General features: G+C 41.8%; 1 protein-coding gene across 2 annotated transcripts in view; it reads left to right on the forward strand.

Annotated features, from left to right (window-relative positions):
- GABRB3 (gamma-aminobutyric acid type A receptor subunit beta3) overlaps nucleotides 1-25,163 on the forward strand; it is a gene marked incomplete at both ends in the record, with an annotated part of 200,300 nt that overhangs the window by 83,483 nt on the left and 91,654 nt on the right. The window contains 3 exons of one of the 2 annotated variants that reach the window (XM_082495460.1): nucleotides 255-334; nucleotides 504-595; nucleotides 804-871. In XM_082495460.1, coding sequence (XP_082351586.1) covers nucleotides 255-334; nucleotides 504-595; nucleotides 804-871 — 240 coding nt within the window. Of the gene's footprint in view, nucleotides 1-254; nucleotides 335-503; nucleotides 596-803; nucleotides 872-25,163 lie in introns of those variants that run through there. The other variant, XM_082495459.1, reaches the window with a different exon arrangement.

The raw sequence follows: 25,163 nt of genomic DNA on the forward strand, positions 1-25,163 counted from the left end.
CCGCGGGGTGGGCGCAGGCGGGCGGGCGGGCGAGCGGGAGGCTTCCGCCGGCCGGGCAGCAGTGTTGGGGCAGGGGGTGGGGGATATTTGTTTTTTTTGGGGGGTTTTAATTTTGAGGGGGGGAGGGCGGGGGGGGACGACGGCGACGACGACGGCGGGGACTGTCGCCTCCGCCTCTTCCTCAGCGGCAGCCGGGGCAGCCGGATCGCGGCGGCGGCGGCGGCTGCTGCGCGGAGGGAGCGCGGAGCGGAGGGATGTGGGGCTTTGTGGGAGGCAGGATCTTCGGGATCTTCTCCGCTCCCGTCCTGGTGGCCGTGGTCTGCTGCGCCCAGAGGTAGGAGCCAGCGTGCCCCGGCGGCGGCGGGTTGCGCTTCGCCAGGGGAACAAGCTGATGCGCTTCCCCCCTCCTCCCCCCCCAACCCCGCTGTCGCCCCCTGCACCCCGTCCTCTGCCTCCCCCGCCTGACACCCCCCTTCATTCCCCCATCTCTCTCGCCCCCACAGTGTGAACGATCCCGGCAACATGTCCTTCGTGAAAGAAACTGTGGATAAATTGTTGAAGGGCTACGACATCCGCCTCCGGCCGGATTTCGGAGGTGAGTCGCCCTGCTCGGGGCTTCCCACCCGAACACCTCTCCCCCCCCCCCCCCCCCCCCCCCTTCCCTCTGTCGCCGGGGCTGCCGCCGCTCCCGCACGGCGGAGCCGGCTCCCGCGGCCCCGGCTGCCGCGGCCCCTCTGGCCGCCAGGTCGCGGAGCGGCGGTGGGTGACGGTCTCTCTTCCTCCTTCCTCTCCTCGGCCCGCAGGTCCGCCCGTCTGCGTGGGGATGAACATCGACATCGCCAGCATCGATATGGTTTCAGAGGTCAACATGGTGAGTAGCGAGGGCGGGGGGGACGACGACACACGACACCGACGGACCCGGCCGGCTGCCTGCCGCCCCTTCCCCCGTCCCTCCCTTCTTCCGAAGTCGCTGCCGCCCGGGCGGGCGGGCGGCGGCGGCGGAGGAGCCGAGCGGGGCGCCGAGCGCTGCCCTCTCCGCCTGAAAACTTTATTTCCCCGGAGACGCGCTGTCCCCCCTTCTCCCCCCGTTCCCCCTCTCGCTGTCGCGGGCGTGCGTGTGCCGGCCGAGCCCGGGGGTGCCGGGCCCCCTGATCCCCCTCCTCCTTCCTCCCCGTTTTCCCCCGGGGGCTCTCTGGGGCTCCGCCGGGCCACCGGCACCTGCGGCGGGATGCGGAGCAGAGCGGGCTGGCGGCGATCGGCGGAGGTTCCCGGTGTGGGCGTCGGTGTCGGAGGGCCCGGGGCTGTCGGCATCCTCCTCCCGCTTCTTGCGGGGTTCACGCGTCCCACCCGGCGGCACCCACCCCGGCTCGCCCGTGGATGAACCCCGGCGTGTGCGGGTGCGTTAATTGTTGTCGGGCGCCCAGAGCGGGCGTGTGGGCTTTGGCGGAATTGTAATTTTTGCTTGGCGAAGTTGGGGGGGGGCGGACGGACGGACGGACGCGGAGTGTCAGCTCCGCCGAGGAAGAGGCAGGTGTTTCGTGTTTGTCTGCGGTCCGGTCCCCCCGTCTGTGCAGTTTGGTTAGTTTGGGGTTGGAAGGCAGAATCGCCGTTTCGTGTCCTAATCCTCCTTCTGAGGTGGATTTTTTTTTGTGTTTCTGAGCAAATTACTTGTTCCCCCTGTATCTCAGATGTTTCCTTTTGCAAACTTGATGTAAAGGATCAGCCTACCTTGCAATGCTGTAGTTACATTTATGGCATTAAAAATAATAATCTGCACTTTTGAAAGCTGAGCTTGCTTTCAGTAAACACCACTAACACCAGCACTACCCCTCCTTCAATGCTCTGTTGCAGTGTTACAAGCTAACATAGCTTGACTTGTATACATCTGTGTATTTTCATTGATCCTGCCCCTTCTTTCACCCACTCTACCCAAAATTCTGAGATAGAAAGGTTTTGCTCTACTTCAATCTTTTAGAAAATGGTTATAACAGAGATACAGTTACCGGTATGCCACCAACGTCTGCGTTTCTACTCGTTCAGGAGGGACAAATGAGATAGTTCTTATTTGTAAGAGTTTGTTTTAGGCTTCCTGCAAATTCAGGCATCTGCAGAGACACCTGGTATATTCCACAGGCTTTTCTGTACCTGTAGGATTGCTCCTTAAAAAAAAAAAAAGGAAGCTGAGTCTTTGAAGAATAATTCAAAAGTCTGACTTCACTGTCCCCACTGGTACCTTCCCCACCTTTGGCTGTGCTCCGTACTTAGTGAGGCGCTACATTATGCGTTAAATTAATATATAACAGCTTGTGTGTGTGAAGTGCCCCATAGGCAATAAATATCAGAGAAAGGCAGGTTGAGACTGGGAAGAAAATGAGAGTGTATATGGTGCTTTTTGAGCTTCCCCTACCCAGCTGTGCGAAAGCCTGTTAGGTTTAAATAACAATTTGTCCAACCTACTGTGGCAGGGGTATAAGGAAAAGTAAGTAATTACACTGCTTGTGCTGCTAGACTGGGTAATTAGATCTTGAATAAGGCATGAGCTCCTCAAGAGGATGGGTGCCATCCCTTTCCCCCAGACAGCATACCAATTACTTTAGTTTCTAGCTGGCCCGCAGGTCAGTGCCCACTGTTAGCCATTAGTTGCCAGAGCTCTAAAGAAGTGAAGAGTTTTTTTTTTCCATGCCCTCCATGGTGCAATGCAAAGCCTGAAAAATATCAGTGTAAGTCTTGCAACAGAAACAAATACGTGTTTCTGAAGGGAATTGCTAAAGTGCTATTGTTATAAAAACTGTATTGATTTACTTCAGGAAGAATGAGCAGAAAGGGCTTCTGGTTGGTGAACAACCAGAGTTTCAGCTGAACTTGTCTCTTCTCCCTGTGAAAGAAGTCGTCTTTGACTAAGTACAGCTATACTTAAGTATTGCCTGAGTTGATTGCTTCCACTTGTTTTAGGTAACTTTATACTGATCTGCAAATATTCTTGAGTAAATATCAAGAAACGATGAATAAGGATGAATAGAAAGAGCTTTTCAAGATTACTGAGGTATACATTCTAAGATAATAATTTGGAGGGGGGGTGGAAAGTCACAGTTAATTTGAAGACCTGAAGCATAGCTGTTGAACTTCATGTTGGTTACCAACTAAACTTTTAATCTTTGACATATTCTTTCATGTAATTCCGAGCAGATATTGTGAGCATTGACCTTTAGCCTCATCAACTATTGAAATGTCTTACAAGAATTTCTCTCTATGAACTGTGGTAGTATGGGCATTAATTCCTTTGATTTAAATCTAGACATTGGTGTAACCTTTTATAAATTAGCTTGTTAAAATTCATCTCTATATTAAAAATAAAATAACCAGAGAATTAACATTCTTCAATTTTATGAATATAAATAAAAAGTTATTACAGCAAGTTTTATTATACTGCCTTCTAGGCAGCCTGTAATGTAACTTTCAGTGATATGATGACAATTCTTTGTAACAAGAATTACAGCTCGTATCATACTCTTTTCTATGCTTAATCAAACTGTAGGCTTATGTATAATGTATTCCTCTGTGAATCTTCAGTTACTAGTTATTCATTTGGCTTTCCAGCATTTTAAAGATTTATTTGTGTATTTTTAGTGTTTCTGTTGCAAATTATTAAAAATCCTTTGCCCTCTGTATATCCAGGCTACCTGTAGCTATTTTTTAGAATAGACTTATTGAATAGTAATTTGCATCTTCCTCAGATTACATGGAACAGTTAACTTTTTTCTTTACATTTGATGTTGAAATACTAAGCTGGATCAGGACAACTGATGCGAGTATCAGGACTGCACAAACTGTTTTACTGAAAACTTCTAAATAAGCAGCTTCTATTTGATCTCATAACATCTTGAAAATAGTGAGGAGCATTGTTGAAATTGTTACTCTGCTATACTATTTACATCGTCCTGAAGATACTAACCATTTATGAAGTAAAAATAATATGCTTTGATATTTATCCTTTGAGTTATGTATATGGTAGCAAGAATGAATTAATGAAGTTGCATGTAGTAAGTGCGTTGTTCAAGGAAGGGCTGTAGTCTGTTAATGACCTGCACATATATATACATATGCATATATATTATTTCTGCATATGTGCTTTATTTCCCTGATTTACCTGTGCATGCTTTCCCACTATTATTTGTCTATTTCACAAATTGTACCTGTAATGGGTACTTAACCACCTACCTATTTTTTGTGCATACCTGCAATAATTGCATTTAAAACTGCTGTAAATGCCTGTAAAATTTACAGTAATGTACCTCTCCAAACAAAACACTGATCAATAATAACAGATGTAATACTGAGGAAATACTGTAAGGCATTTTACAAATAATATGGAATATTATTGTTGTCAGATTTCAATAGTTTAGCTTCATAATTTATCATTTTTACATGATTTGGGTTGATTGTGTTCTTTAGTTTCTGTGTTTTAGAGGTATGTTTTGCTTAGATGACGCGAATTGAAAAATAAATAGTTCTCATGCTTTTTACTAGTTTGTCAGCCTACTTCCGATCAGACAGTATCCACAATTTGTGAATTTGTATAGTCTGATTCTTGTTCAATATTTGGTCTCTGAAAAAAATGCATTAGTTCCAGGCATATAATTTGCAAGCACTCAAATACTCCTGTAGACTTTATCCTTAAGAAGTTAAATAATCGATACATTGAGTCTCCAAATAACCCCCTCCTTAAACTTGTCGTTATAGCTGGAAGACTAAGGTGCTGTGCTTTCATTTTCCCATCATTTTAGGATGTGTTTTATAGTTTATGGGAGGTGAAACTATAAAGTGAATAGAGAAAACAAGGGGACCAGTGCAAAACCGAACCTTTCTCCTTAGAGGTAATGTTTTGCAGAGAATAGTATGATCTCTGGTAAGAAAGGAAACTTGTGCTACTGCTCTCTAAAGTGCTGTCTGCATTCTCTTTGTGGATAGAGGGGACTTCAGAGCTGTTCATCCAGGGTTTTCCAAAGGCTCTAATTTTGATAAAATTAAACTCAAACCAGCAAAACCCAGGAGGCATCATTGGCTATATACTCATCCTGCTGTTTTGAGAATACTGTACTCAGAAAATTAGTTTGACATAAAGTCAGACCATAAAACTTACAAGTTGTTGTTTCGGAAAAAGTCTTAATCTGTTCTATGCTAACACTTTAATTTTTTATTTTTACATATGTTCCATTATAAAACTGCAAGTGTGCATATGGACTTAATTCAGTGCCTACTGATTTTCAAAGCAATTTTGACATCTTTCTGACAAACTGTTTCAGTTGCTGCTCTAAGGTCAACTAAAGTTCTTACCACGGGCAAATATTGTCTACTTTCCTTAGATGGCGATGCATAAATAATTATTTTTAGGTGAATTAATTTAGACTTCACCTGAAGTACTGAAGGTGCAGAACTTCCGTTGATGAGATTTGTAACACCTTACTTCAGATGTCTAAAAAATGGGGTGGGATTCAGTTCGTGTAAATTGAGTTGCATACAATTAGATGTCTAAATGTGAGCTGGATTACTAAGCTCTACAACTGTAGTTAATGGGGATCTAGAACAGAACGTGGCTTCATAGGCAAAGGTGTCTACTCTCATTTTGGTTTCATGGTATCGTACTTGCCCTCCCAATTTCCAGTCCAGGTTGGCACAGATCTCTTGCAAGTCCTCTGCCATGCCTGTGTGTTCTGTGCACGTGTTAGACATGACCCCAGCTCCTGAAGTTTAGACACCCAAGTCATATTCTTGTTAATATAGGTGATGGAGTCCAGAGAGCTATTAATCTTAAAACAGACATTTTAATCATGCTTCTTAGATATTTTAAGTGCCTCAAGGTATCCTGTTTGGACTCCAGCTGCCTCTCCAGAAGGGTGGGGGACTCCCAGAGATCCTGTGTTGTACCTGCCAGGCCTGTGCAGGGGTCCTGTGTAGTCCAGGACATCCAAAATGGCATCAGACACCCTTAGAATCATAGAATCATAGAATAGCTGAGGTTGGAAGGGACCTTTAAGATCATCAAGTCCAACCATTAACCTACCCTGACAAAAAACACTTCTAAACCATGTCCCACATCTACCCTTTTTTTAAACAGCTCCAGGGATGGTGAATCCACCACCTCCCTGGGCAGCCCATTCCAATGTTTAATAAACCTTTCAGTGAAAAAAATGTTTCCTAATATCTAATCTAAACCTCGTCTGACATAACTTGAACCCGTCTCCTCTCGTCCTATCGCTTGTCACCAGGGAGAAGAAGTCAGCCCCCACCTCTCTACAACCTCCTTTCAGGTATTTGTAGAGAATGATAAGGTCTCCCCTCAGCCTCCTCTTCTCCAGACTGGACAACCCCAGTTCCCTCAGTTGTTCCTCATAAGACTTGTATATATCCCTGCCCTGGGACAAAAAAAAAAGACTATATGGAGTATCTGAAGTCCACTCAGTCCTCTTAATCACTACTTCAAATACTTTGAGGGAGCTCGTGTAGCCTCAATGGGCATTGCTTTAAAGACTGTTTAGGTCTTTAAAGACCCTTGCTTAGGTAAATGCATTGTTCCCTCGGTGTCCTGCTGAAGATCATCCTCCAGGCTCCCTCTGGAATCAGGAAGAGATAGGCACTAATTTGTAAGAGATATCAGTGTGGTGGTTTTTTTTGTTTGTTTGTTTTTTTTTGTTTTTGTTTTTTTAAGATGGAAGGATTTGTCTTTCTGGGAGGTGTCCATCTTTCCTGAATGGCTATGGAGAGAGCTAAGGCAACTTGGTTAGTCTTCAAGTGGCTGCAGCTAGGCACAGTGAAACGTAACCTGTTTCCTATCATAAATGTAGCTTAGATTTCCTGCCATAAACAGCTACTTTATAAATACTTTGAAAATAGAATCTCAAAGTTACCTCATGCAGGAATTCATAACTGAGTTGTGACATATTTTGCTTTGAAGATTCAGATGCAGAAATTAAATGAGTTGTACTAATAGAGTGATTACATAATCATTTTTATTGCAAACACAAGTTTTCTAGCTAGATCAATGTGTGCAGTGCTTATAACTTGATCACAAATCACAAGAACATGAAATAGAATATATAACTTTATATACTGATTTTTGCTTTTATATATTTTATAATTTAATGTACGTAGGGAGGCTAGTAGATCATACTAAATGGATACGGCAGATAGACCATATAAATCATGTTGTGTATGTGTGTGTGTATATATATATGTATGTTCTTGATAGCTAGGAAAAGCAAAAAGAAGAAGAAAGAAAGACTGCCCAAGCAGGGAAGCATCTCCTGAGGCCAGCATAGCCCTGCAAAGAGTGGTCTCACTGTGCTGGTGGTGAGCCAGCAGCCATCCACTAGGAGATGGCAGCAATGGCTGCTGCTCCTGGAGGACAGTCTATCTTAGCAGATTACCTGCCCTCTAGTTGCCAGCTGGCAAAAAGAGCATCCTTCCTTCTAATCCCCTCTCTTGGCCCCATCCATTTTTCTTCCTCAGGACAGTACCCATGGATTCTCCCAGCCTGCCGCACTCTTGCCTCCCCACTCCTGCATGTTTCCTAATTCCTGTTGATAGAGAGAAGTGCTTGTAGCAGACGGTGCGATAGGAGAATGACTCCTGTTTGGCCAAGGCGATTGATGACAGGCTTCTGCTTATCCGCAGAGGAAAGCGGTGTCTGTAAAGGGGAAAAAATACCTGCTTATGCAGAGACGAGGTAGTTAATGTTGCTGGGAGGTGGCAATAAGCTTTTTAAAAGCCAACTCCAGCTGCCAACATTGAATCATCCTGACTCGGATGATGAAATAGATACAACTGTGATGACATCCATCTGGAATAATTGCAAACATTTCAGGGGATGAAAAGGGAATTCAAAACAATGTTTACAAACTAGAGGAATGGCCCTAAATGCAGAAGGGGCAAGCACAAAGTGGTACCTTTTGTAAGGAAGGAAGAATCTGGTATTTAAAATGAGAAAAAAATGGGTAAGCAGCAACACAGAAAAGGATGCGGAGGTTTTACTGGACCAGAGTCTAAAGCAAGTGAAAAAGCTAATCCAAGTCACAAGTGCAATACAATTGAAAAAAGATGCGTCTTACTCTCGGGGACATAAATAGAAGTATCATTCATGAGATGCAGGGTTTTCTCTGTCCACCATTAGCGAAGCCTGAGCAAGAATGCTCTGTCCAGCGTCTTTGCACTGGCTATCAGGGAGATGGAAATGAACAGGAGGTGTAAGGAAGGGAAACAAATGTTTCTAATTAAAATAATTAGAAAGCAGGACGTATGCGGCAACGCTGAAGTAGATGGGTTTGTTTAGCACTGAAAAGTAGGATGGAGAGAGGACATAAATTTCCCAATACGTAGGAAGCTGATGGTAGGAGGAGGCTGATCAGCTGCTCTTTAGACCCAATGGAAGTAAGATCCGGAGAAATTAATTAATTGATTTCAGATTAGTTTTCAGCTAGCTACGTTTGTTGTAGCAACTCCTTTGTTGCAGGTTTTCAAGAAGAGACTAGAAAAACACCTCTTGGAATGGTGTTGCTCTTGAAGTGGCTGGGCTAGCTGATGCTTTAAGATGTTTTCCAGTGCTATATTTATGTGAATCTGTGCTCTGATTTAATTATTTTTGTCAGTGCTCCCCTGAGTTGTGCACACAAGTGTGTCTTGGTGTGGTTTCGGATGCCCCTGCTGGTCTCATGCTGGCGCTGCAGCTGATCAGGAGTCTCCCATAGGCCGTTTGTGATGTATGCCAGTGTCATAAGGATGTGCCACACCATCTGAAATGTCATTAGTTACCAACGTTGTGTATGTATCTTCATTGTGTTCTCAGTCTCTTTGCATTGATTGCAATAGGTGTCACATGTATATCCTTTCAAATATACTGGTCATAAAAAAAAAAAAAAGAGTTGTAAAGTACAAGGTCAGTCTGTGCATGTAACCATAAGTAAATTTGTAGTTCTGTTGACAACCTTTTGTCATGGCCAAGTAATGAAGTACACTACTTTAAGTTATACAGGAGCGGAAAATTCACAGAAACTTTATGGATTGATACCTACTCTATGTCTAGCAATTTTTCCCATTCCTTTGAAGACAGAAGAAAAGAGAGAAATGCAAGAGTGATATTTATGTGAAGATTTTTATTCATGCATTGAGTGCTTATTCAGGTAATTTAATGTCTGTAGTCATACAGAAAGCTTAGCAATTTGATAAAGGCACAGCAGACCATCTCATGCTTGGCAGAAGACAACATACTAACACAGGAACGTCCATGACACGTCTGACTAAAGCTCCACTCAGCCAAGTGTCCTGACTCTGATACTGGCTGGTAGTGGGTGCTTAGGGAAGAATAAAATAAACACGCGTTAATACTTCTCCAGTGTATTCTTGCAACCCCCCATGATTTGTGACTTAAGACTTTCCGAGTCTCGAGACTCTGAGAGAGAATACTTTTTGTTCAGGTGTCACCAGAGCATTGAGATCATTTAGTAATGATACACTTTTCCCCACTATTTTCATTTTAATAAAGATTTGATTATGTAAAGAATTTAAACTCGGGTAGTATCAAGTGTAATCCATCAACACTGAAGGATAATACAAACTTTCAGTGGAAAAGGTTGACTAATATTTAGCTACCATTAGGGGTTTTAGCTTATCCAGGACAAACTTTCTTTTTTTCTCCCCTGTGGCACAAAGTCATAAAAAATAGCTGGAAGAAGAATAATTTCAAAAGGAGAGTTCATTTAATATTTGTAATTGAATTTCTGTTCCTTATAACTACAGATAATGCAAGGAAAAAATCCCCAAGTCTAGGCATGTCTAATTCATTATTCACTATTACGGACTTGAACCAATGATTTTGGCAAAATAATTTGTTCTCTCAGCAGTTAGGAACCGGTTATAGGTTGCTGTGATAATGTAACCTGCAATATGAATGTAATATTGCATACAGCAGAGAGGGAAGGTAAAACAGCTGTGCTGGGAGGTCTGCAGTTACGCTGGATAATTGGCAGTTCAATTGCAGTTAATGACTTTTTTTTCTTTATACTAATATGAATGTTGAATTTTCATTAGTTCATGGGTATGTCTCCATGGCACAATACAGAACCCTGCAGAGATGCCAGAGGTACCTCTGGTGCAGCTAGTACAGTTTCTGGGAGCTGTGAAGTTATATCAGTACAGAGCTTTGTACAGGATGGTTGTATCAGTGGGAGTTAGGTCCTTCAATACGACTTGTTCCACAAGCTTTAAATAGGTTATCCAGCGTATGAGCAGCATCCAGCCAGAGCTGATCATCAGAGCTCCCTTTAAGAGAGAGAAGCGGTTCCGTAAGACAATATTTTTTGTTATAAGACAGGTGTTTAAGACAGTAAGGATGACTGTCTAGAAGTGCTCAAAGGGTAATGGGATGGAGAGGACAACGAGAGGAGCTGACTGTCCTGGGATAGATGCTCAGTTTTTAGTTAACGTTGGGTTGAATTCTGCCTATAGTTCCTCCTTAGCTTGCCTTTTTGAAGGTAAGTAGAAGTCTGTGCTGAGCTGATACACAGCTGATCTGCAGCAGTACTAAGTAATGTTACCCAGCAGGTTAATGCATGTAAAATTCTGTATAGAGTTTGAACTATGGAGGTTTTTTCAGGTAGACTTTGTGTGAGTCCTGAATTGAAATACACGTAGGACAGAGAAGATGACCTTTAAAAGCAAGCTCAAATCCATGTGATTAAGAATAGCTCATCCCTTGCTCTATTAATTGAGATGTAAGATAGCCCCACTGTCGTACTGTGCTGGTCTGTTAACCCTAAAGTTACTTGAAAGGAAGAGCTTCATTCCCTTGAGTCACACATGGCTGTTTCCACTCAGGTGGCTACTGATCCATTATGATGGCTTAGGTGGCTTAGCGGATGAGCTCATTGTGTAGTTATAACATCAAACGTTGAGGTGTGAGGCAGTTCGCACACCACGTGAGCTCGGTTGGGCAGGGCCCGCCGCGCTTTGGGACTGGGCTGGTGCAGAATGAAAGAGCTGAGGGCTTCCCCTTGCAGGAGCTGAGCTTGGCTGAGCAGGGAAGCTGAGCCCCTCTCACGTTCTTCAGTGGGCAAATAAGTCTGGAAGAGTAAGAAATTGAATCTGCCAGGCTTAGAATGTTAAAATGTAAACAAGTGGATTAATCAAAAGTGGTTTTGTAAGCAGATAGCTATCTTTCTTGGTGGTTTCTGATGCCACTGTGCCTTTTAAAATGCACTGAAATTTTGAAGTTGAAAATAATAGACAATACTAAAATGCATTTGAATTCTGAATTTTAAAATGCCCCAGCTCAGGATGGATTGAGTAATGTGGTAAGTGATGGTATTCATTAAAGATACAGAAGATGAACTTAGACCTTTTGGTGTAATATAACATAATGACATGTCTGTGTTTTTCTGCACCAGTAGTGATGTGCTTTAGCTTCTGACCTCCTAGGCTATTCAGATAACAACACTCGGCCTTTCTAAGCGTTTTCCAATCATGTAAAATAGGCTTTCTATTTGGATAACAAAACATCTCCCACACCAACTGGAACTTTGCATAGGAAAATGTTTGCAGGACTTGCAGAATAGATAGGACCCTCAATTCTGTTTCTGAAAGGACACCATAAGCTATGGTTCTGCCCAATGTAAGAGTTGTGACGCTCCTGATTATCAGTAGACTGTCAAGCCTTCTGTATGAGAGCACAGTGCCTGAGCTCAGGCGTGCACCCATCGTATGTTAATCATTAGCATGGATTTGGCCCAGCATTTTCCCCGGTGTTGCTTGGGTACTTTCTGGAGGTTAGCACATGCCTGGTCCATTCCCAGTAGATAGTTTGAATGCAACTACTTGTGCTGTGAAATAAGTTAATCTAGATAGAAACAAGCTGTGCCATGCCATGCCACTTGTCTTTCAGACCACAAAACTCCCTGGCTCACTTTATTTGCTAGGCTAGATATATCCAAAAAGCGTATTGCACCCCTGTGAACTTATGTAGTCACCCTTTCTAGTGGGAAAGCTATGACTCTCCGGAGGGTGGTACATGCTATCTGACTGGCAGTACCTATATTAGAAGGTAACTCATTGTGGAGAGCTTGTTTCTTTCCATTCTCTGTACAGGGAGCGTGACTTGGGCCAAATGCCCCTCTGTTACGATTCTGGACACAGGTGAAGTGAATGCCACCTGCGTGTCCTCTTGACTCTGCCCTGCTGTCAGAGCTCTTTGTTTCTCTTGGAGACTATGTTTTCTAGAGAAGATAGGTGGACAAATATTCTCTGCACATTGGGAAGCGGCTGTTGCAAAGTTGTTTCTTAGGGATGAACTCTGTCTCTTGGTCTTGCTTGGCTTCATACCCGTTGACAGTGACTTCCCACACAGTTTGAAAGCTGCATGTTGAGCTGCATCACAGAGCAGAAGGCTCTGGTCGATGAGCAACAGCTACCGATGAAGAGAAGGAGCTTGAGGTGGCATCCAAGCCAGCTACACTAGGCAGCTAACACAAACTTAAATTCAGATGGACATGTTGTTCACCTCAGTTTAGGTAGACAATGGTCTTTCTGTGGAGGGTTTCCAGAGTACTTAGCTCTCTTCATGAAAACAAACTAAAAAAAGTACCAGAGTCCCCTATGCAGCCTTCATTAGGGACCTAGAATGTGGATGCAAGTTAATTACCTACATGAGGTGGACTGGACTTCACCTTTACCTTGTGTGACAGGGAAAGCAGATTGTCCTTTGGCAGTAAGGGATTATGGATTGTGAGGAGAAGTAGTTAGCGGTACCTGTGTGTTTGTGTGATGAACGAGAGGTGATTAAGAGAAATCAATTTTAAGGAGGAAATATGTCATTTCCTTTTAATCAAAAAATGGTGTCTCCTTTGGCATTTCTTCCATTTTTTCCAGAAAAAATGGTTGAGCTAGCTTGGGAATAGATTCGCTATTTTAAAAATGATCATCTGCCTACAATTCTTTTTATAAACATTCCCCCTTAAATGGGCAAAAAAAAAAAAAAGAGGAGGAAAAAAAATGGGCACTGAATTAGAAAATGCATTTAAGATAGTTGATCAGCTTATCTTTCCAGTAGACTCACTTTAGTTGCACGCTCATATATTATTAACCTGATTGTAAAGTACTGCATCAAGGTTGATTCTGTATGTCTTTCCCGGCATACCCATTTATGTGGTGTTAGCTGCCTTTTGACTTGGATGGTGATGCTATAATTTGGAAAGGGAAGCCAGAAGTTTGCGTAAACTAATCTTGTTACCGTTAGTGAAGTATTTCTTTATCTTTACATAAAAATAAATATAATTTCAACCTCTGAAGAAGATCCCTTTTGCTTAGTTTTCCTGAAGAAGTAACCTAGCCCTAACACTTGTCATGTTATTCCTGTCTTTCATTAGTCACGTCTAAAAGGATCTTACTTATAGTCGTGCCTTGTATTCCTCTAATTTACCCACCAAGACACATGTATAATGTCATTTAGTAACCTGATGGTACAAAGGCTTCTATATGTGCAAAGTGATTTGACCGAAAAAAGAATTATTCCACTCAGACATAAGTATACCTATTAATTCAACTGCTGGTGCTCACTGAACAGCTATCTTTAAGACAGAAGTCGTCGTCATTTGTTACTACTTTTCCCTAAAAGTCCCTGAATGATTTTTTTTAATAGCTTGAGAAAGTGACCAAATCTTGTGAGACTCCTGTATGAATCTTTTGTATTTTTTCTTTCTCTTCCCTCTTGACTCTTGATTATTCACATCTATTGTGCTCTGAAGCAGGAGCCTGCATTTTTCTCATCATTATTTTTCTAGTCCTTTTTCTAAGGTGTGCAGTCTACAAAAAAAAAAAAAAAAAATCTGTTGTGGAAAACCAGGATCCCTCTCTCTCCCTGAAAACACTGCTGAATTAAGCTAAATACAAATGTAGCTTGCTCTTTTCTGGCACACAATTAGCTAGTCCTTCTGAGCTTGACTGTAGCTGATGCTTGCTACTGCATAGCCTGGTAATAAATGAGTTCTAAAATTCATTGCAACGCTATATGCTGTTTGATTATAACATTTGCAGAACAATCTTGAATGTCGTCTGCACCTTACTATGTGTGGCATTGTTGAATCCTGTATGGCCCTTTATATGTTGATGTGTTATTGTGGCTTCCTTGATCATAACATAACCAAAGCAAACCTGAAATAAAATGTTATGATGAATCTATACTTAATGGCAGATCAATTCTGAGGAATTTGATTAAAACACAGCAGTAATGCAGTAACAATGCTGAAGATTCAGAAGACGGATTTAGTTAATTGCTTCTAGAGGACACATAATGAAATACCGCCTTTCAAAGATGAGTGATAAATCTTCAGACATATGGAAATAATGGGTATGAAGAATTGACTAGATGTAATGTTGATGAAGGCAATCAAAGGATGAAAGTGTCAGGGTTACTTTTAATCTGTCACTGAATTGTGGTCATCTATCACTGCAACCAGATTTTGTCCTCGCTTCTGCTGAGGCAGCTAGTATATTCCCATCTTTTTCTCCCTCTTGTCCCTTGCTGAATCTTCATGTCTATTATTCTATGGTCATCTTTTTGTCAGAAGTGTGGTATTTTATCATCAGTTCTTGCAGCACAACCACACACACACAACTGCCACTCGGGCTTTTCCATATTCTTCAAGATGTCCTTGCCTACATCTGGCCACCCTGCCTCACCGCTCGACGCTCAGCTTCAAAGCCTTCTCTGTGTCTTCTATTAGCGTGGCATGGCCGTCAGTACAGGCGTGCTCGTTTCTTTGAAAACAGAAAGTGCTTATTTATAATGATACTGTTATGCTATGTCTTATTTGTTTATTGACTTGAATACCAGACATTTGTGCCATAAATAAATACAGGAAGGGTCAAATCTTTAAAAGGCTTGAGGGACCAGACCTTTGCAAAATAATCTTCCCGTTTACTTCTGCCTCTGCTTTTGCAGTAGTGAGCCATACTGTAAACTGTGACTGTTTCTAATGGAGTTAGAGAACGCAGGGAAGGAAGGTGGGGGAGAATTGTTCAATTTTTAGATTACTGTAAGATCATAGTGGAGTGAAAGTTGTTTTATTCGGGTATCATTGCTCAGCAGGGACAGGGTATGTTTATTGTTTTTCACAAAAAACATTGGTAAATAGGCAGTTACTCAGAAGGAGCTGTGATCTCCACGTGATCAAACCCATGTATTCAATATTCCTGCACGACACTTTATTGATTGACTGCAAAAACTCCAGAGGAGACTATTTTAGCATATTATGTCATATCAGGCTTCTGAGGAACGCGTTTTCCTTTCCTTTCCAGGGGAAAATACAACATCAAGTTTGGCTATTACATGCAGGGGTGCAATTTCAGTGGTGTCAAAGAGAAGAGGTTTCGGGTCATCTTCTGTCAGCTGTTGCACAGACTGGCAGAAGCAAAGCGATGCAGCACTAATGCCAATATCCCGACCATCACCTTGTCCCATTGTGTCTTCGTAGGATGGCACAAGGACTACAGGCACGCACATCTTCATGCCAAGACTGGATTTTTTAAGCGGTTAGGTATCATAGCCTGAATTTTTAGCTGCTTTGAAGGGGGAGAAGTGGCCAAGCCTTCCATTTTATGTATATTCCCTGAAAATTAGGACCACAGCATTGTGGGTATTGGAGAGTGTGTTAAAAGCAGCAGGAGAATTATATGTAATTACAAGACTAAATTCCAAAAATACTTCAAATCTTCATTTCTTTGTAAAACTTTTTTTCAGACATTGCTTCTGTTGATCGTCCCATGATCTGTACAAATTTTAGGTCTTGTTCTGCCCTTTTCTTGTTTCTAAAAGCGGAAAAACACGTAGCAGAACTGCTGCTGGTATTCAGTTCAACATCTTCATAGAGACGCGAATGGTATTACTTACTCTTTAGCTTTGCAAGAATATTGGCTGAAGTTCTAAAATGCTGATGTGTTTCAAAACTTGCCCTTTTTCATTAATCACTCTCAGGCTTCTATCTTTGTTGTTGTTAATCAAGTGTTCTCTTCAGTGGCCACCAGCTGTAATGCCAGTCATAATTCATGCTGATATATTGTCTAGCGTTTTACTGTGAGTTTTATGGATAAAAAGGGGCTTTTAAAATCCAGAGGTCTAGGAAATAGCTGGATCCTTTTCTGGAGTCTAGCTGTTGGTTTTTGTCTCACTGCAAGAGAGTAAATAAGAAGCTGAGGATTTGCTTTGGGCAGAAGGGAAGAAAACCGCTGTTGGAAATACCTCCCTGGAGCTAGTACCCCCGTTCCGTCCCGGTGGTATACGGAGAGAAGTTTGTCAGGATGAGCAGAGGACAGAATTTGTGTGCAACGGGGTCTGCTTGACGCTTAGATGACTCGGCAGCATCGTATTTCTGTAGTCCTTGCTCTGCTGCAGTTCATGCGGGGACCTGGCTCGGTCTGCCCACTTTGGAATCAGAGGAACAAGAAGGTGATTTAAGACAACTTTTCCTATTTTTCCCTTCAGCTGTTCTGACTGCAAGCTCTAGCTGGTGAAGATCCGATCACTACATTTTCAAAACATCATTTTCTTAATACTCTTAAAGCAAAACTCCTGGTGAAAAATACAGAAACTGAATAAAAAGTTTTGTTTGACTTAGTGTCTGTTATCTACCAGCAGGTCCACCACCATTTTTTTTCTTGGTTTCTCTTCATGGGAATGAACATACTAGAACATTAAACACTGATAAAAGGAGAGAAAAAAATGTTTTATTAATTATTCAATAATCTCCAGAGGCTCAGTGTCATTTAGAGTTAGTGTACATCCCAAAGAAATTACTAAAGGCTTTACAGTTCAACAGTTACTGCCGGCCCATGAAGAAATATCCCCAGGAACTGAATTTCCCTGACTTGAGGGTGGCAGAGCACTGGCACAGGCTGCCCAGAGGGGTGGTGGAGTCTCCCACTCTGGAGACATTCAAAACCCACCTGGACGCCGTCCTGTGCAACCTGCTGTGGGTGACCCTGCTCTGGCAGGGGGGTTGGACTAGATGATCTCCAGAGGTCCCTTCCGACCCTGACCATTCTGTGATTCTGTGACTTGGGTGTGTGTGTTTGTCTCAGCCCCTTCTCTCGACTTACACAAAAAAGGCAGGGGGGGCACATGTGCAGACCCCGCTGCCAATAGACTGCTCCATGTTAGTAAACTAAAGAGTTTTGGAAAGCGTTCCGAATACTGGAAGTCCAACCAACCCTACCAATAAATTCTTGGAGTGTTTCCTGGGGTGGTTTTGGCCCCTCCCAGTTGGCGCTCCCTCAAAGCCTTCCCAGGCATTGCTCAGGAGTCTGCATGGGCCAGAGATGCCTCTGATACCCGGCTATCCTACAGACACCCCTTTTTGCAGGGTGAGAAAGTCTAATAGTGAGGACTCGAGATGTTCTTGCCAGATGGCCTCAGTGCCAGAGCATATGTTTAATATTCTCATCATGTTTAATTCACTAGGAGAGACATAGCCATAGAGTCTCTTTCAGAAATTTATATACTGACCTGTAAGCCTAATAAATTCAGCTTTTTTTTTTTTTTTTTTTTTTTTTGTACCAGATGTACTGGCTGTACTGCATTGAGCTTTATTAAACATCCTCACTAAGCCATACCTGTTGGACTTACAAACGAGGGTTAATTCTCAGCAGGAATTCAGAGCTGTTGAAAATTCCCCAGAGTTTTCTGCGACAAAAGGCTCCAGTGATGTTTGCAGTTCAGTTTTTCCCAAAGAATTCTTTTCTGAAGGAAATGCATGACTCCGGACTCATCAGGCCTCAGACCCATAGCTGATGCTGCACTGGCGGGTTGCCCCTGTTGGGTGCGATGGCCATCCGTGGGGGTGCCACCACCCTGTGCTTTTCCTCTTTGGCACCATTAGAACCTTTCTGTGGTGCAAACTTTCTTTCAGTTTTCCCTTGTAGCGCTCCAAAGAAATATTTGATATTCAGTGTGTGTCAAAGATGAGGGAGAAAATGTCAATAAAGTTAACACAGATAAAAATTTGTTTGATGTGTACTGATCAAACCAGCTATTTTTTTTTTTAATGCTATGTAGAATTATGTTGCAGGCTTTATGTTAACAAAAGTGGGAAATTGTCTATTTTGGAAACATGTCAGTGGAGAATGAAGCCGACTGACATCTCCATTTATAGCAGCAATCTGTAAGACTTCCATTTAAGAATGCCTTTTCCTCACTGAGCTGATCAGACCTACCTGTGTGCTCTGCAGGCTCACCTTTGAGCTGCTCATGGGGTCCAGAGGGTCTGATCCTACCCAAATGCGTCTCGCTACTGAAGAGCCTGACAAGTGGGATGTGGGTGGGGGATAGATAGTTTACAAAACCAAGGTACGATGAAGAGAACCAAGAGAAATCACAGGCATCTATATGTTCTCCACCCCTCCTTAAGGGAATTGATTACCAGAACATCATGTTAACCATGCATTTGAAATAACTGTGGAAATCGCTTTGCCTTGATGATAGGTCTCAAAGTTCCATCATAAGGAGTTAAATAGTCTTACGGTGTGGGGCAACAGACAAGAGGAAGCACATCCTTCATCCTTCAGCAGACCATTGACAGACCCTGCCTTCATGAGGTCTGGTCCAGTTTTTGGTGACAAAGGCTGGTACTGTGCAACCCAGGAGGTGCAGATCTGCAGGATGCAGCTGGGTGGCTGATGTCCACGTTAAATGCTTCTGCTGGGTGTTTATTTTGTAGAAGTAGTTCTGGTTTGGTTCGGTGGGCTGCATAACGAGTTATAGATGGAACTTTAGGTATCCTTATGGAGACCACCTCTGGTTTGGGTCCATCCAAGAGGAGTAAAGCTGACATGGTCCCAAACAGCTTTGCAGCGTGAGCTGAGGTATAGTAAGGGAGAGCCGTTGAGATTCACCTCAAAAGCACGTTCCTGGTTTGAACTACAGTGCTAATACAGAAAACTCAAAGCCATACTGACTCCCATTTTTAGAATGAATTGTCATTTCTTTTGGGACACTGAAGCACATCCCCATCTGATGTGTTATTTATTCATCACTTAATTAGCAACTAGTTGTGAAGTGATAGCTTCATCTTTATTCTCATTTCTCCACCGTTTACAAGAAGCAGTGGTAAACAGGTGTAAGAATTGCTGTATCAGCTCATACCAGATGTCTCTTAGCCCCGTATCATATCTCTGACTGTGGCTAGTGTCAGATGTTTAATGAATAGCATAAAAAAGTGATACTTCCCTGGAAAAATCTCCCAGCCTTCATGATTTTCAATTCAGGATTATCTGTAGTTGCAGTTGGTTTCTTAATGCTTAAGCTAAAGGATATTAAAATAAATGATTGCACTTATTTAGCTAATGTCTTCCTAGACAAAGGATATCGCTATATATAGGTTTTGGCCACATTTTTCCTTGTAGATCGTATTTTTTACAATATATTGTTATAAAGCGCTTCATCATCATTGTTAGTTGCTCTCGTCCAGTGTCCAGTGTAAATCACTGACATTGCAGTGCAATCTACCTCTGTGCACTCATGCAGATGTCTGGAAGTTGCTTGCTTTCCCCAACTGTTTCCTCTGAATGCCAGGAAACTTCAATGTACAAATGGCATAAAGCACTGCGTGTTTGTGACTGTAAAAGGGAAAAACTGTAAATTCTCCCCTAAATTTCTGGACTTTTCCAGCCTAGAAATCTCAAAGCAGCAGTTTGTTTGCTTTAAATTGCACTACTCCTCGAAAGTTTTTCTGAAGTAATGTGTGAATTATGTTATTGTGAATTCAGGAGGAGAAAATCCGAATGTCTTTGGATATTTAGTCATGGATTAATCTATGTCTGAGACTACTTTTCCTCAAGCTCCTTTTGCCTACAATACTCAGTTCTACAGTGCAGGATATAGGAGTGTGTAATCCCCGAGATGAGAGTTTCTGATGACTTCAATGAACTTTAAAAAAAGAAACTGTAATACATTTTGAAAGTTGTTAAAAATCTGTATTTTTTAATGCAGAATAGGAATTGAGAGCAGATGCGGTGTTCTTTCAAGAGCTTGTGACTCCTCCCTTTCCAAAAAGACAAAGCTTCAGAACATAAGTCATCATGACATCTAGGACAGAAAATCAATTAGAGGTCAGGATTAGGTATTGCATTTCTTAAAATGGACAAGATAATTTTTATCTGCAACATAAAAAGGTGGAAAACAGGATATTTTTCCTGTGGTCACGGTGTTTTTGAGGTATGGCACCTGGAGACATGAACCCTAATTCAGGAGTTGGCAATGAGTTCCCCGTTGTCTCAGTTTAGACATAGTCCATGGTTCCCACTACACACACAGATCTTTCACTGGCACACGGTCTTCTCAGCATGTACTTCCTCGTGTTCTTCACCTCAGCATCTTCTTTGCTGTTGTCGACCCTGGAACTGGTATAGAGTTCTCCAGAGTCTGAAGTCAATCATTGTAGCCTCAGGTGTGACAGAGAGCAGGAGGAGAGCGGAGAGTGGGGAGACAAAAGAGAGAAGCTTATCTTCACAATCATTCTATCCCTCTATTGTGATGCTGCGAAATGCTCAAATTCTTCTCTAGTGGGTTATTTCAAGGTCTTTCAAGACTATTTTGGCAAAAGTTGCTGACCAGATGGTGCAAGAGAAATCACAGGCGTCTATATGTTCTCCACCCCTCCTTAACCATAGCTGGGAGCTGTCGGACTCCAGCGTGGATTTCTGTTGCGATCAGATAGGCAGACAACGGGCACAAAGTGCCTTTTGAGGAATTGGAGCTCTTATTCTTGCAGGGCATAAAGACCTGCTGTAGAAGCCTTCCAAAAGAAGTCTGGAGTGTAGGGCAGGAGAACACCAAGTAATAGACTTACTGTGATGTGAAGTCTTCTCTTGAGGTCACTTCCAGATGCAAACCATTAATTAAGGGAGCTGTGCAGGAATCAAACTGTCCGCTCAAAGGTAATTTTATTATTTACATGTTTGTTCTGGTCTAGAATCAACAAAATTTAAATAATTTCAATAGAACATATTTTAAAAAATATTTCTTGGGAGCAGTAAAAATGGTTTTTATCATAATGCTGATTTTTTTTTTTTTCAAAATAGTGCTAATTTAATATGAAATTATACTGAAATATTTACTGAAATACTGCAACAAAACATTGATTTTCTTCAAACAGTTTTTTTTTCTAAATGGCATTTTGTCAAAATCAATATATTCTGGCAGACAAAGTATAATTTTGATGCCACAGTACTTTTTAGCAATGTGGAAACAACTACAGTGCTATTAGAACCTGCTCATTATGGTGCTAAGCGCTCCCTAGCAAAAAGAAGTGCATGTGTAACAAAACCGGCAGCTGTGTGCTTGCTGAATCTCTTTAGTACAAGTGGGAAAATAAAGACTTAGAGTAGCCTTTATTTACTTACTACCGTGTAGTAGCAATGGCAGAGCTAACTCCAGGAGTGCAAAAGTGTATTGAAGCCTGAGCTTTCAAGTTCTTACTTTCACTGTTATTTTAGACAGCGCAGGTAACACCAGCGTTTTAGCACATGATGATCACACCTTTGCTTTGTCAATATATCCGATGTCATGCTCCAGCAAATCTCTGCTTGCAATCAATTTATTGCATAGATATGCTTGGTCATTTATTTGTTTATTTATTTATGTGTTCCTTTATTTGTTAACCTTTTTTTTTTCCAAAGAGGCTTCTGTGGAATAGTTCAGTCTTTCACAGTGGGATGCAGTTGCATCAGATACTTTCAGGAAGGTAAACATTACATGCCTATTAAATATTTCTCTGAGGATTTATCATTAGAATCAATTCTGACTGACTTATCTCTGTAAGTCTGACTGACTATATGAATATACCCGATCAGGCAGACCTTTACGATCCCTTGTAAAGTTGCATCCACTCAACAAAGGTCTAGCGATTTTAGAGTATTATTTGCTCTATTAAGTTAGCTGAAGGAGTATATGAAGAATATGTGGGTCTGTATTTGGTCCTTCTCAATCTGAACAGGGGCAGGTGAGAAGGGATGTTAATGTCTTTTGCCTGATGAAGTCTAGGATGAGAGGTGTAGCGTTAGGACCGGTCGTACCAGCCAGCGGTGTGTGTACAGATATAACATTCTATCCTTAAACACACCGTAAGCTGGTTGAACTCAAGCGGAGTCTGACTAAGTGTGTTTTTCTACGCTGGGGTTGTAAAAGTCATTAACTGATGCATGCTTAGATTGGGCTATTAATTCCTAGGTAAGACCACGGGTATCACAAAAATCACAGAAAGCCCTAGGCTCTCAGGGTAGACTTATTACTGGGGCCATACTGGGATAATTTCATGCTCCTCAAGATCCTGCTGTCATGCTTACAGTCCAGGCTCAGCATAGCAGCCCCAGGTGCACTCAGCCATGTGGCATTTGTACAGACCATGTCACTGCATTAGAGTGATTGCTGCTGGAGCAGCAAGGCAGCTGTAGAAATTACTCTAAAATAGAGACCGAATCTCCTGCTTGATGCATAATTTGCCCATTTATTTTTGCAACAGATAAGATTTTTTTACACTTTAACCATCACAGAAAGTATACATTTCACATCCTCAGGAACGTATGTAGCTATATACGATAGTGAGTTATGGTGAGGAGGAAAGTAAATATTCCAGTTGAAACCAAAAGCCTGTCTTGAAGTTGCTGCATTTTCAGGGCTGTCTTCCAGTGAGGCTGCTTGCAGCAAGCAATGAGCTGCCTTCTTGCCAGAACCTCCTGAATTGCTGCAGAAAGTTTTTTTTTTCCTCTTTTTGGTGCCAACACACGAGGCGCATCTCAGGCGCTGCCTCTGTCGTGCACCTGATGGAGCTGACAAACTCCGCTGAAATCATCCCAGGACCCAACATGTGTGCCTCTATCCGTGCCACCTCACTTATGAAAGGAGTGATGCTGTGACATTTTTTATCAAGTGGGAATTAGTTGTTTTTGTTCTTTTTTTTTTTTTTTTAAGATGCTGTATATGGTCTCCTGTATGAAAATAAAACGGTATTCTGCTATGCTGCATTTCACTAGTTCAGCTGAGATTTGATACGGTAGAACAAAGTTATGGATCTAATTACTCACCCCTCTGTAGAACACCCAGGTTTTGTTCAGGTTATTCTTTTTGGCAATTGTTGCATTTTCTTCCTTTGCACGTGAAATAATTTAGCGTCAGAGTGGCATCGCTCAACCTTTATTAGTTAAATATATGGGGAAAATAATGTGTTTAAATTGACTGGAATGACGACTGCAAAATACATCCTAGGATCAATATTTTAGAAACGTTGATTTTTGAATCATTTCACAGAGGACTACAATAAAGTAGGCAGGCAAAAATCCCAACTTCAAAAGTGTCTCTGTAGTGGCTACTAAAAATACATCGATGTAAAAAATTATTACTTATAATTTTGCCTGGTTCTTAATCAATGCATTAGACTAGCAGGTACTGTGTGTATGTTAGGGTAAAATAAATGTAATTATTCAAGTAATAGTGTATAGACAAGCTCGTAATTATTTATAACTTGTTGATTGCTTAATAGAACATTAATCATCCCAGTTTTCATTTTATTTTCCTTTAAAATATCTCATAATTTTAGAAATAAACAAAGACAGACTTTGAACATTTTACATAGATGTGTCCTGGCCTGTTGTCATTGAATTTTTCAAAATGACATTTTGCTTTTTGTTCGGATTGTGTTTCTGCTTGAACAGTTCACATGCATTTTTGTAGTGTCTGCACTGCTTCTCCTCGTAAGGTAGGCATTTGCCTCCGAGGCACAGTCCTGTGCTGCACTCAGTCTTCTGCAAATCCAGTTAACATTTTAGAAAGGTAAAATCATGGATAATTCTGTTTTCTCAAAGAGGAGTAAGTAAGATGAACCAACACTAAATGTTGTATTTTTTCACTCAAGGGTGTTTTTTCTTCCTGCGCGTTAAAAAATGCTGTTTAAAAGAGTATCCTTTGTTTGGACCTGTGGTGCTAGTAAAACTAACTCCTGCTTCCATTCCCACTGTGAGCATTTTTTTCCAAGTACTTACTTGGATAAGATTATCAGATGAAAAAAGTGTTTATTTTCATATGTATTTCCTTTTACCAGAGTTGCTGAGTATTTTTTAATAATAAATTAGATGGCTGCAAGCAAAGTGTAAAGAAGTGGCACTGAAAAACAAATCACTTCTTCCTTTCATTCAGGCAATTTCACTATTATATTTTCAGTTTTAAAAACCAGCTGTAGACTTTACTTACTAACATGTTGCGGTTAAAACTCTAAGGTATACGTTTTCGTTGTTTTTTACTGCAGAGTCTGATAAAAGTAATAGCAATTCTAACCTTCTCTGTTCTGTCAGTTATTTTAAATGGTCTTTTATACTTGGAGGGCTCATCATAAATTTCTAATGCTATTGTCAATGAAGTTTGTTACAAGTTCCTTTACTGCAGTGGCGCATAGTGCGTACTGTAATGCAGAGGAGCGGCCGCTAAATAAACTGTGAGTGACTTCCAAACTCCCAGAGCAACCCAAAGAGCCTCTGGAGGCTCTGTGTAGGTTTTCTGCTCTGTTGATTAAAGACGAGTTCTTTAATGTGGGGAACCTACCTTGATTATAGTCATACATTCCTAATTCCTTCATCGTCATCTGGTGAAAGCGTGGATGATTTCTGACTAGAATTCTTCATTTTGGCTTAAGTGTTTTTATCACGTTCTTGAGTGGAAGTGTGAGCAAATGCAGCTTCACCTTTTGGGAATAGAAGCTATTTTAAAAGATAAAGTTATCTTGCTGTTTTTATTATTTTCTATATCATGAAGAAGCAGAGAAAATGTAGAGTCAGGAAAAAAAAATAGAAATTATTCTTCCTTCAATCTTAAATCTACCGCTTTCCCCAGAAATTAGACAGAGCTTGAAATACTTACTGTCCCCCCAGAGCCACTAAATTAAATCAAACTGAGATTACTTAACTCTCCCAGTTAATGCATTTGAGAAATCACGGGAGGAGCTGATCTCTCCGGTGGTGTGAGCGATGAAGGACTGCTCCCTCCCGGGAGCCTTCCCTGAGGATTTGCCAGTGGGGTACCAGTACCACGTACCCCGGGCTGTGGGATGCTGCGGCAGCTGTGGTCTTTTAATGCCTTTCCC

Source organism: Vanellus vanellus (genome assembly GCF_965231255.1).
Source record: "Vanellus vanellus genome assembly, chromosome: 1".
NCBI lineage: Eukaryota > Metazoa > Chordata > Aves > Charadriiformes > Charadriidae > Vanellus > Vanellus vanellus.